Genomic DNA, 12,812 nt, shown 5'->3' with positions numbered 1-12,812 from the left:
AAAAGAAGGTGAAAGACATACCATAACCCCTTTTATGATCCTGGAGAGGGTAATACTGAGTTTACAACTGTAAATAAAAGGGCAAGAAATCCCTCAGTTACTAAGTAATGGTGATGAACAAAACTTCAACAGTAGTTTTCACTGTCTTCTGCAGTTAAATATGGGTTTGCCTATGACATAATATAGTTTTGCAAGCACATTGCAAAAGCCAAGTATGCTTATAGAAGCCTGCATAAAATCAAGTATGCCACTGGCACGTTTCAAATTTGTATCTCAGGATGATTAGGTAGTGGAGCTAGTGAAAGTTTTTGAGAGATTCTGAAATCTATACAGGATGTTTTCAACCTGTTTTCAATTCAGATTAGGGAACTAAATATTCAGACAATTTCAGTCTGAAAGAGGAAATATAAGGGGGCGGGGAGAAGAGGAAGTCTGAAAGACGTAAAGGTAAAAAAAGGGTAGCAGAAGGTCACTGGTTATGAGCTGTACTCGGTCACTCTGAAAAGCTGAAACCAGGTTAGAGGTCCTAGAAATGGATGTTTGCAATTTTTTTTTTGTATTAATCTACTAACCAACTTGTCAATTATATTTCTGTGCAGTAACAGAACATTTAATATGGGTAATCTGTATTACATGTACATTGATTTGTTCTGTAAATAAAATTTTAAATATTTAACCTGTTAAACAGCAGCAGTTACCAGGCAATCCAAAAAACCCTAAATTCATTCTGAAGACAGATCACAAACTGGAACAAGACATTAATGGCACTTTTAATGTATCAATTTATTGCACGTCAGTACATAAAAATAGAATGTGTTTTGTAAAATCAATTTTATTGTAAAAACCAGACTCGAATGAAAGTGTTTGTAAAAACTGCAATGGTTAGCACATATACTGAAACATTTATGCTTAGTTGACAAAATATAGAAGTATTACTTTATAGGATACTTAAACTGAATACTAAAAAAATTTAAAGAAAATTCATTCCTTGAACATTCAATGACTGATTTTAAATTCAGAACATCAGCTTTATTTAGCTCCTGAATATGCTTTAGATATATAGGCTTTTCTCTTCTGCATGATTCTACTGTAAACTAGACGGACAGGACAGCATTATAAATTGTTCTAAACGGGACACACCAATCATAGTTTGATCCCGTCCTGTGCAGGAGGCATTAATTTTATTTTTGGCGAAGTGCCTCTTGCAAATTTGCACATCATTTTAAAAATGCACTTGAAGAAAGTGATTTATGAAATGTAACTGGAGGTATATCTGAATCTCTTTGCTAACTGGAAGTGTCAAATCTTGTAAACTTGTCAAATCCTAGGATTTTAGGGTCAGAGAACTATCCACTTTTGCATTTGTCACCATAAGAACATCCAAGGTGACACTCCTAATTAGCCAGGAGAGTGAGAGTGAGTGTGTGTGTCTAAATGCATCTACCCTTACAACTGGGTGATTGCCAACTATGTTTGTGCTGTATTTTTACCTGAGAATGGACATGAGGGCACCTATATTAGTCATTCCCACCCCCATCCCCCCCGCTTTGAAAGCACAGCTTATATCTTTGCCTTTCACAGTTTCAGAACTAGCAGTTCCTACTCAAGCGTATATTACTATATCTTTAAACCCAAGAGTGACCCCTCTGTAAAGCCTGGATCCAAACTACTTAGTCCCTTCTCCACAAACAAGCCTATGTGTGATTGGGAATCACACAAAATAAGAATATATACTGTTCACAGTTAAACACTTTATCTTACTGTTATTTTTTGCAGGAATGCTGGCAAAAGGTGCACTTGACCTAATCACCCTTCTATTTATTTTTCAAACACAAACGACGTAACAGCAGTAATACTTTAACCAAATGGCAGAGATTCTTCTCAATACCCAACCATAACAGCTGCTTCTCAAACCAAAGACTCAACAGCAAAACACCGGTTTGCCACTGTACAATTTGGAGCCAGAATGAGTGCATTGCTGTAGGCAAAAATCTTGACTTGTCAGATGTTCCAACTGGGAAGGATTCCCTCACGGGGTTGGGGGCAGGAGGAATCATTCTCTACTTTTGTTACCAATAAATAATCCCACTGACAGCAGTGTGGCATTTACAGAAAACAGAACTTAAACCAATTTTGGTTAAGTATTCCCTCCTCACCTGCCCCAGAGGTATTTCAAAGCAAAAGGGTAAACTCCTGTTAGAGATTCAGTTTCTCATTCATACTGCTTAACATGACCCTATCCCTATACGGCACAGGAAAGGAGTTTGAACATGCGTATGTGGTTGAGGGGTCAGTATTCAGTTTAATAAATCCTATGGATATAGACACCTCATCCCTGGGATAAATATTCATCACAATGTGCAGGTTTTCAGATATATGACTTGAAATCCCACAGTCACTATGGTAAAAACATGGTTTGGTGATCAAGAGTGCATTGCTAAACAGTTCTAGTTTGTCATGATTTCCTCCCCCTTTCCTCCCCCGACCAGTTGCCTTTGCAACTATGGGCCCCAATTCAACATTGCCTACTCAGATGATACAAGTGCATAAAGAGCCCTTTATGGCGTTAAAGTTTACACTAAAAATACACATTTATGTTCAGCTTTTGCTTTGGAAATCCATATTTTATATTGGGCATAATTTAATAATTGCAAGACATGACAACTTTTGAAGCAGCTATTTACTGAACTGAATTTACAACCGTCAACCACTAATCTGCATGAGTGGCTGCTACAATTAAAAGTTTTTTCTTTCAGAACAGCAATATTTGTCCCACTTACTCAGATATAATTTATTCTATTTTCTGTAGGAATTTAGTCAGTTCCAAATCTGCGATGTAGCTGAAATAGCACAACACAAGAGCAAAATTTGTGAAAAATATACATGATCTGATAGGACTATACCAAGTAAATGAACATTATGATCCATTAAATCCTTTTAGCCGTTAAGAAGGTTGCCACTTCTACATCACACAGGAAAAGAAACATACCACACAACACTGAAATAATTAGAAGAGACAAGGAAGTCAGACAAACTACAGCTAAGGAGAGTTTATAACACTAGGCAGTTCTAATGCTGACTGCAGTTATTTTAAAGGACTTATGGCTGCAGTATTAAAAAAAAAATACTTATCACCAAGACGGCAGCAATATAGGATGTCTTTATTCAGAAAAAAGAATAACCACTGTTGAAAACTATTTTCTCTAGTTGAGATATTTCACCCCCATATCCATATTTAATTTGTTGATAATGAATGCATCCGATGAAGTGAGTTGTAGCTCACGTAAACTTATGCTCAAATAAATTGGTTAGTCTCTAAGGTGCCACAAGTCCTCCTGTTCTTTTTGCGAATACAGACTAACATGGCTGCTACTCTGATACATATCCATGTGTAATACCTGTACTCCCATAAAATAAAGTAGTCGCTGAGGCACTAGTTCAGGAATACAGCTTTGTTCACTGACGCTAACGGACCCTGAGCATGTGCTTAAGCGCCACTCCAAAACAGGAATGGATTTAAGCATGTGCTGAAGTGCTTTCCTGAATTAGGGCTTAACAGTAATAGCAGAAAGGCTGAATAGAATTCAGCCTGAAACAGCAATGGTGCACATTTTTGTATGGAAAACCTTTTTTCACAGATATCCTTAGTCTGGTAAAAAAAAGCTATTTGTTGAATAGGCAAACTGCGTATCATCTGGAGCAAATGAGTAATTAAACCTAGTACAAATATAGAATATACCTTGTCATGTTAACCGTGCTGATGACAGACAGCTTTGGTATAGTTGCTCAAGCAAGGATCCTCATTCTAGAAGGACAGTCAATCAGGCTCTTATCTTATTATTCAACACTGTCCACACGAAAGTGGTCACCATTAACTCTTAATGTGACTGGAAGAAATTCACATTTTTGTTGATGGTACTTACAGTCAGTCTCCACACTATACAATAAAATTTAAATAAAAAAATCTGCAAACAGAAGGTTAAAAGAGTTAAAACAAGATGATCTATATTCTCTAGAACTTAACAAATCCTAAATCTGCTAAGTCTAAATGTTTATGTGGCTTTCTTATCCCGATCATAGAAACCGTACAAATCAAACTCTAATGTTTAAACAGACTACTTGTTTTAGAAGTGTATGTAGAGGGAGTACAGGCCTGTTTAATTTAATCAAATTTAAAATCAAATGTAAGTTTAACTGTATCACCCCACCTGCCACCTCTTCAACAAATAGCGTTGCTCTTTCTGCTATTCTGATCCACAACATGGGACACCCTACCTAAACTGATGATTCTATTGTGATGCCAACAAGAAATGACAACTAATAAAGGCTAAGTTGAAGAGCTGTGGACAAACAATAATAGTTTTGAAGAAGTTATATTTGGATGGTACATTTTTTCCCTCTCTTCATAGGTTGATTCTCTTCTCAGATAGCAGGCTGTACAAGGAAAAACATCTCTTGGCCTTTAGGCATGGACACTCAAATTTGAGAGCACTACTACAGTATAAAAAATGAAATTAATATAGGAAATTGGGTTTTCCTCTTAACCTTCAATTCGTAATAGAACATATATAACCATAAAAATAATCAGGATCGTATACCCATAGGTATACGTTGCCATTAATGCTATTTACATTACTTAGCATATCTTGCATAACACATAAATTCAAGGAATAAAACACTATCATGCATGGTATACTTAAACTAAATCCTAGAAGAGAAATATTGTTATGGAACATATTTTGCTAATGATGATTGGCCAAATAGCTGATACATACAGCAGAGAATACTGAAGAGCCTTCTGTCATCTTAAACTAATGTAAATTGTAATAATGTAGTCACGAGAAGTTTGTAATAGCCTTCATTGTATATACTGAACAAGTGGAAGAATAAACATATCCAAAAAGTGTATGGGAAAGACCTGTAGAACTGTTCATTCATTTACAATGTTGCAAATATAAACACTATCTGGATCATCATAATAAAGTATTAGACCTTTCCAAGTTTAATTTCACTCTTTAGGCAAGTACAGACATAATATACATTTAAAAATTGACATTCTTTTACAATTTTTCACAAATCAAGGTACAGTGCAGTTTTATCAGAAAAAAGGGAATATCAATTATATTATTGTTACGTTAGATGATGTTTTTGCCATTTCTTCAGGGGAGTGACTCTTTATTACTTCTTTGATGAACTGTTCAAGTGCAGTGAAATAACCTTGACACTGCCAAGTGTCATTATGTGTTCCCTCTGGAAATATGGCCAATCTCTTTGTCCGAGATGGGGATAATTCATAAAGCTGCTTCATCATAACTGGCGGAATTAACTGGTCAGATAGCCCAGAGATGAAGAGAGAAGGCATTCTGCACTGAGAGATTTTTCTGTAGGACAGGTATTGATTTTTGTAGCACCACAAAGGAAGATACCTCATTGGGAAGAAAGAAAACAAAGTGCTGGCCATATGTGGAATGCTAAGAAATGTGTTCTCCACCATTATGGCAGAAATCCTATGGGAATTTTCAGAAGCTAAATGAACAGCCACTGCTCCCCCCAAGGAACGGCCAAAGAGAAAGATTTTTGTTTTATCAAGGTCAGACCTAGTCATCACGTAGTCTAGCACAGCCTCAGAATCTAAGTATAGACCTTCTTCACTTGCTTCTCCTTCGCTTTTTCCATAACCTCTATAATCAACCAGCAGCAAGTTTACTTTCAGGTTTACCAGCATCAGCAAAGCATTTGGTAACCTGTGACCAATGTTGCCTGCATTTCCATGAAAATAAATGATAGTAGGAGAATACACTGCATTGTCCCCAGTGTATCTCAACAGAATAAGATTGAGAAGAACTCCATCTTTGGTTTTGATGAAGATGTTTTCATGTGGTATACCGGTAGGCATAGGAACATAAAGGCGTGAAGAAGAGGGCTGTTCTGGGAAGTAAAGCAGTACATCCTGGAATTTATATAGTATACCTGCTATTGATACAAATATTAACATAAGTAAAGTAATGCCGCCATATAAATGAAAAGTTACTATCAAAGGTAAAAGAGAAATACGGCAGAGACCCCAAGACCATGATGCCAAAGCCAGTAGCCACCTTTCAACAAAGGACCAAAGCATCCATGACTTTTCCATTGCAGTAGTGAGTGATCTTTTACTCCATATGTATCCTGCAAAAAACCCAAACATATGTACATAAATATCAAACATGGAAAACAGTCAAGCAAGCATTCATATTCCTGAAGATTATTAGTAAACCATTGCATAAACAGAAGGTAACAACAAACTACTGTTTATTTAATCTTTTATATAACTAGATCACTTTAATCACTTCCCAAAGTTCAACTGTGATAATCAGCAGGGGCTTCTAGAAATTCATTTGCCATCGAAAACCATGGAATTCGTGTTTTTATACAGAATCTTTAGTTTTGTGAAAAAATAAAAACATACATTAGCTACAGCGGAACCCTGTTTATCTGAGCCTCCGTTATCCGTATTAACTGAACCAGGGCTCTGAGCCCCAGGCAGCAGGTCTCAGGCTTCAGCCGACAGTGGGGGAGCTCCACTGCCTTGGGCTGAAGTTCTTTGCCCATTCGCCAGATTATCCAAATTTTTGATTATCTCATCTGGCCCCGGTGCCAATTAGATCATATAAGCAGAGTTCCACTGTATCTCAGTAAAAGACTGAGATCAACGGATCTATATATATTGTGACTAGGAAAACTAAAGTTCAGCATTTCATTTTAATCGTGGAAAAACGTGGATTTTTATGGGGTTTTTTTTAAGTCGTAGAATTTTTGGTTTTTTATCATGGAAAACTAGGATCTCTGATAATCAGTGAGAAGAGTAAAATAGGCTTTGCAACTCCTAGGAGAATTCTCTTTTGTTTTCATTTGAATACTACTTAGTACTAATAATCCCCTCAAATACTGTGGCTGACAACAACTTTATTCCCACCCAAATTGCAGAAGCAAGCATGGGCACAGATGGTGATTTGATCAGTTTGCAAAATTGCTTCTTGGGCATTAGCTCTAGGATCCAGAGATAAAAAAAGATATCACTCTTACTTCCATGCCTGTGACAAGCGTCTTCATTCTTTAACGATTTATACAGAAATATTCTCACAGACCAACTTCCCCAATCCCTTGCAAATGCCTGGCTGCAGCTATAGCCCTTAGTTACCTGAAAAAGTATTATAGCTGGATTAAGATGACCAGATGAAAAGGCACAATTGTGATGGATGCCTAACACTTGTCCCCACCACCCACCCATTATGTACCTATGCTGCTTAATGCCACAGTTAGTCAGATTCAGTTTAAGATTTCTGCTACCAGCTTTCTAGCCATATTTCCTCCTGTTTCATTTGTTACAGGTCATCAAGTGGGAAAGGTATTTAGGAGTACTTATATCATCATCCACGGTGATGACATCAGGTGGTTTTAATGTCCTACCAGGCTACTGAAAGAACAGTCAGTTGTTTGTACCTCCTTGTGATCAGTGGAAACAATACTGGTTCAGGATGCCAAAGCAAGTTCATGCTCCAATGAGAAAAAGTACACCTAGAGATCAAAATGAGGGACATAGTGGTCAGTCCATGACATGGGAGTAAACTCTGTCCCTCCAACTACTGATCCCAATATATAAACCAGATCCGGAACATAGCCCACTATATGCATGGAGACAGATGTCAACTAGAAGAGTTATAGTAATCATGAGAAGTGGAATTAACCCCTAAAGAGTCCTTAACTAATTACTAAAGACATCTAAGAAAGTCAGTCTGAGTGACTGTCAGCTCCAGATGGGACCCTGTTATGCTGCAAGGGTGATCATACATCAGCAAGAAAACATGCTAGCTCCAACCCGAGGCTCATGCACTAGACAATCTTGGCTTTTGGACAGGATATCGTCCTTAGATATATCAGCATTCACTGCATTTCTCTCTCTAGACCACTCTAGTTTTATTCTTTTTTCCATGTGTGTTTATTCTTATTTCTAGCCTGAGTTCATCTGCAAATTTGCTTATGGATTTCACACTAAACACTCACTGAAAAAGAGACTAACAGATTTCAATTTCTGCACCGCCACTGAATCACAATACAAGAAACAACAGAACCACAAGAGTAGGCACAGAAAAAAATGTTAAGCACACTGCCTGAAGGACCTGACTGAAAATACCCATGGTTTGGTATTCAAGTGCCAAGAACTGCAAGGATAATGACAAAGCAGGTGACTATGGCATGGCAGAAAGGCAGTGCTTTTACTCTGTGAGGAAAAAGACAAATGATTGCCCTTCAAATAAGAAGGAAAGGGACCCCAAAGACCTTTCTGATATAAGTCATTCACTGGTGAGGGAAATACCTGTGATCCAGTGCATGAGGTTACCATTATTAACTTCATCAGAAAAAACACAAAGCGGAACTGTCACAACATAAAGCAAATCTAAAGAACTTCTGGAAGTCATAAGAACGCTTGACTAAACTACATCAGACACCACACTTCACTACCTGAAGACTGACATTCACAAGTGAAATTTCACAGGATGGCAGGCATCCTTCTTGTTTTAATTGTGCATGCCTTCTTATTGTGATGGAAGAAGCTTTGCAGACCCCTCAAAGTGCTGCGTATACCAGTCTGGGAGCTTCTTCTGTATGCTGTTACTTAAGTTGCATAAAACCTTTGTATCAAAGTGTATAATTGCCGTTGCAAAGAAAAGCTAGCCTGGCTCCTCCAACTAAGAGTCAAAAAAGAATACTTTAAGAATTTAATTTCATTAAATCAGGTTTGTGATGTAGCTAAAATTTTACAGACCTGAAAAAACAATACTTTAAGCAAACAGTACTTTCGCTTAATCTGACAATAAGGAGGGGAGAAAAAAAAAACTGTACAACCATAAATCCATCTCTTTTCACAATCAGCTACTTGATAGGATATTATATCTATCTGTGTCCTTGAGTATCTGGTCATCAACATTGTGGCGGGGGGGATAGAAATCAATTATTTTAAAATAATAATAATTTTTTTTAATTTAAATTGGATTTTTTGATAAAATGCTTTTTGAGGAAAAAACCTATACATTATAGTTCAAAGATATTTTATCATGGAATAGAGATTATAAATTCTAATTCTATAATATGAGACAATATATTCATGTAATGTTTAAGAAAAGTTTTGTGAGTGAGTTTTAATAGTTCATGGATTAGGGACCCAATTTTATGGGGTTCCAGGGGCTTCTGTATAGATTTAGGTTAATCTTTCTATCTACCCAATGGGGCTCAGTCTAGAAGATACCATCAGAGATGCTTAGTTTTGCAGTTCTCAAACTGTGGATTTATGTCTCCAGAAAGAACATGCTTGTTAACAGCAAAAATGTTTTTAAATAAAATAAATAAATAGAGGTGAGAAATAACAGACCACAACCTTATTGTCCCTCTGCAAATTTGTGTACACAGAGTCAATCCCTTACCTCTCTCTAAAAGTGCAAAGCTTCAAAAAGTTCAATGAATAGAAGATTGTTGGGGGCAGAATAGATCTGGACAAAGAGAAGAAGTCTGGAGATAAATGTGAGAAGGGAGGGACAGGCAGTGGAAGTCTTGAGTTCTGAGTGTAGCCTTCATTGATTTGAGATCTACCATACCACTCTCACTAGAAGGGAAAACTTATAATGGCAGCAGGCCGTAAGAGAGACCCAGTTTGGGAATAAGAACCATTCAAGAAATATATGTTTGCTGATGATGTTTTAAAGAAAGTCACACCAGTGAACTGGTGGAAGTCACTTAAGCACTTGGATTCAGGGACTGTTGAAGTGATAATCTCACTTTTAACAGCAGTACCTTCTTCTATTGGTGTAGAAAGAATATTTTCTTCCTTTCCAGAATACATAATGTTGTCATTTTAGTTAAATAAAAATTTAAATGTCTGTCTAGTGATGTTCTCCTCCTAATACAACATGGCAAGAAAATCCTCCAAATATTAATTAACCTGTTGAATTGGAGATATTTATGAAGTCATTGGGAGGTGAACTACCTACTTCAATTACCTTTGGTAAATGAAATAACCAAACCATCATTCATTTTCTGATATAGCCGTAAAACTAATCTGAAAAGTTTTCAAAATAAATCACTTTAAAAATGAAACCTACATCTATCTTTGAGTTGTGAAGACTATGTATTAAGGTTATAACAACCAACAAGAATGCATTTTTATGTAGAAATCCATTATTAAATTGAGGCTTCCTGACCAGTGATTTAAATCAGGATTTAAATCAAATTCACCCTGCATTTACGGCCAGTTGAATGCACAGTATTCTTCATCAGAATTCTCTGAAACGTAACTGGTTCCATCACATATCCTATTATTGGTGCTCAGATTTACAGTCAGTCAGAATCATAGAAGATTAGGGTTGGAAGAGACCTCAGGAGGTCATCTAGTGCAACCCCCTGCTCGAAGCAGGGCCAACACCAACTAAATCATCCCAGCCAGGGCTTTGTCAAACTGGGGTTAAAAATCTCTTAGGTTGGAGATTCCACCACTTCCCTAGGTAACCCATTCCAGTGCTTCACCACTCTACTAGTGAAATAGTTTTTCCTAATATCCAAGCTAGACCTTCCCCACTGCAACTTGAGATCATTGTGCCTTCTTATCATAGAATATCAGGGTTGGAAGGGACCTCAGGAGGTCATATAGTACAACCTCCTGCTCAAAGCAGGACCAATCCCCAATTTTTGCCCCAGATCCCTAAATGGCCCCCTCAAGGATTGAACTCACAACTTTGGGTTTAGCAGGCCAATGCTCAAACCACTGAGCTATCCCTTCTTCTGTCATCTGCCACCATTGAGAACAGCTTAGTTCCATCCTCTTTGGAACCTCCCTTCAGGTAGTTGAAGGTGCTATTAAATCCCCCCCCCCCCTTCTGCAGACGAAATAAGCCCTGTTCCCTCAGCCTCTCCTCATAAGCCATGTGCTCCAGCCCCCTAATCATTTTAGTTGCCCTCCGCTGGACTCTCTCCAATTTGTCCACATCCTATCTGTAGTGGGACGCCCAAAACTGGACGCAATACTCCAGATGTGGCCTCACCATTGCCCAATAGAGGGGAATAATCACTTCTGTGAATCTGCTGGCAATGTTCCTACTAATGCAGCCCAATATGCCGTTAGCTTTCTTGGCAACAAGGCACACCGTTGACTCATATCCAGCTTCTTGTCCACTGTAATCCCCAGGTCCTTTTCTACAGAACTGCTGCTTAGCCACTCAGTCCCTAGTCTGTAGCAGTGCATGAGATTCTTCCATCCTACATGCAGGACTCCGCACTTGTCCTTGTTGAACCTCATCAGATCTCTTTTGGCCCAATCCTCCAATTTGTCTAGGTCACTCTGGACCCTATCCTTACCCTCCAGCGTATCTACCTCTCCCCACATCTTAGTGTCATCCGCAAACTTGCTGAGGGTGCAACCCATCCCATCATCCAGATCATTAATGAAGATCTTGAACAAAACCGGCCCCAGGACCAACGCCTGGAGCACTCCACTTGATACCGACTGTCAACTGGATATCAAGCCGTTGATCACTACCCGTTGAGCCCGACGATCTAGCCAGCTTTCTAGCCACCTTATAATCCATTCATCCAATCCATACTTCCTTATCTTGCTGGCAAGAATACTGTGGGAGACCGTATCAAAAGCTTTGCTAAAGTCAAAGTATATCACGCCCACCGCCTTCCCCATATCCACAGAGGCAGTTATCTCAGAAGCCTGAAGGAGATTGGACAGAAGAACAGTTTCAGACCCTCCACAATATTAACGCCACAAGAGTATAGGTGGAAGAGATATAATTAAATTGGTACCCAGACAGTCCAAATAAGAGAGTCCCATAGGATTTTTAATTTTCCTTCTCTCCCCCAAAACAATTTGAAAGAGTGTGCACATGTGGTAATGAAGGTTCCATTTCTGAGCAAAATTGAAATTAAACCTGTTAGCTAATATGAACGTAAAATCATTTTAAAGAAAGCTACAAACAACATTTTCTTCAGAGAGCAGTACTGCCATCAAGCTGTAAAACACCTTACTGCAATATAAGCACATAATCTATTCTGATCTGCACAACAGAAGAAGAAACAGGCAAAGCTGGATTTCAATTAAAAGAGAAAGAGAAACCTACAAATCAGAAGCATCACCTGCTATGGCACAAAGCAGGCAGTTGCCCCCCCTGCTGACTTTGGACTTTGACAGTTAAGCAATAATTGCCTCACTTTTTTCCATTTGTGACGCTATTTGGAACAAAATGTTCTATTTGCTGACACAACTTTGCTTACCCCCCATTTCAGGCCAATGAGGGCTGTGGCACAGGCCGAGGGATGTGCTGGCCGCCACTTCCTGCAGTCCCCATTGGTTTGGAGTGGCAAACCGTGGCCAGTGGGAGCTGCGATCGGACGAACCTCGCTGCAGGTAAACAAACCGGCCCAGCAGTGGCTTTCCTTGACAGGCCGCATGCCAAAGGTTGCCAGTCCCTGGCTTAGAGCTTCTCTACCTTTCACAATGTAGCTTTTAAAGGGTCATTTAAAGTCAGTTTAAAGTTTCTTGTTCAAAGAAATTTAAACATTCAAACAATATTATATAAAAGCAGCCAAATACATCCCACTTTTCTTATGCTAATAGATCATCTGAAGCCAACGAGGCTACCCTTCTGAAAAGAAGAAAGATTTGGCCCCAAATTCCAAATTTTTTGAGGTAAAAGCAACTATAAATTTAAAGATTTTTTTTAAAGTAGTGCTTTAGTGTTGGCCTTCTTTAATTGCTAGTGTTTTAGCTAAGAGTTGGA

General features: G+C 38.3%; 2 protein-coding genes across 4 annotated transcripts in view; both read right to left on the bottom strand.

Moving 5' to 3' along the window:
* TNFSF13B (TNF superfamily member 13b) overlaps positions 1-6,172 on the bottom strand; it is a 38,310-nt gene extending 32,138 nt beyond the window's left edge. For 2 of the 3 annotated variants that reach the window (XM_073349489.1, XM_073349500.1), the window contains exon 1: positions 6,096-6,172. The gene's annotated coding sequence lies outside the window, so the exon portion shown is untranslated. The remainder of the gene's footprint in view (positions 1-6,095) is intronic. The other variant, XM_073349508.1, reaches the window with a different exon arrangement.
* On the bottom strand, positions 4,980-6,133 carry ABHD13 (abhydrolase domain containing 13). Its single transcript, XM_073349478.1, has one exon. It carries the CDS (start codon positions 6,131-6,133, stop codon positions 5,120-5,122), a length of 1,014 nt encoding a protein of 337 aa, XP_073205579.1. The 3' UTR covers positions 4,980-5,119.
* Positions 6,173-12,812: the final 6,640 nt, after the last annotated feature.

Source organism: Lepidochelys kempii, chromosome 1 (assembly GCF_965140265.1).
Source record: "Lepidochelys kempii isolate rLepKem1 chromosome 1, rLepKem1.hap2, whole genome shotgun sequence".
NCBI classification, from domain to species: domain Eukaryota; kingdom Metazoa; phylum Chordata; order Testudines; family Cheloniidae; genus Lepidochelys; species Lepidochelys kempii.
Note: the sequence above shows the minus strand (reverse complement) of the source record. Positions and strands in the feature narration are given on the sequence as shown.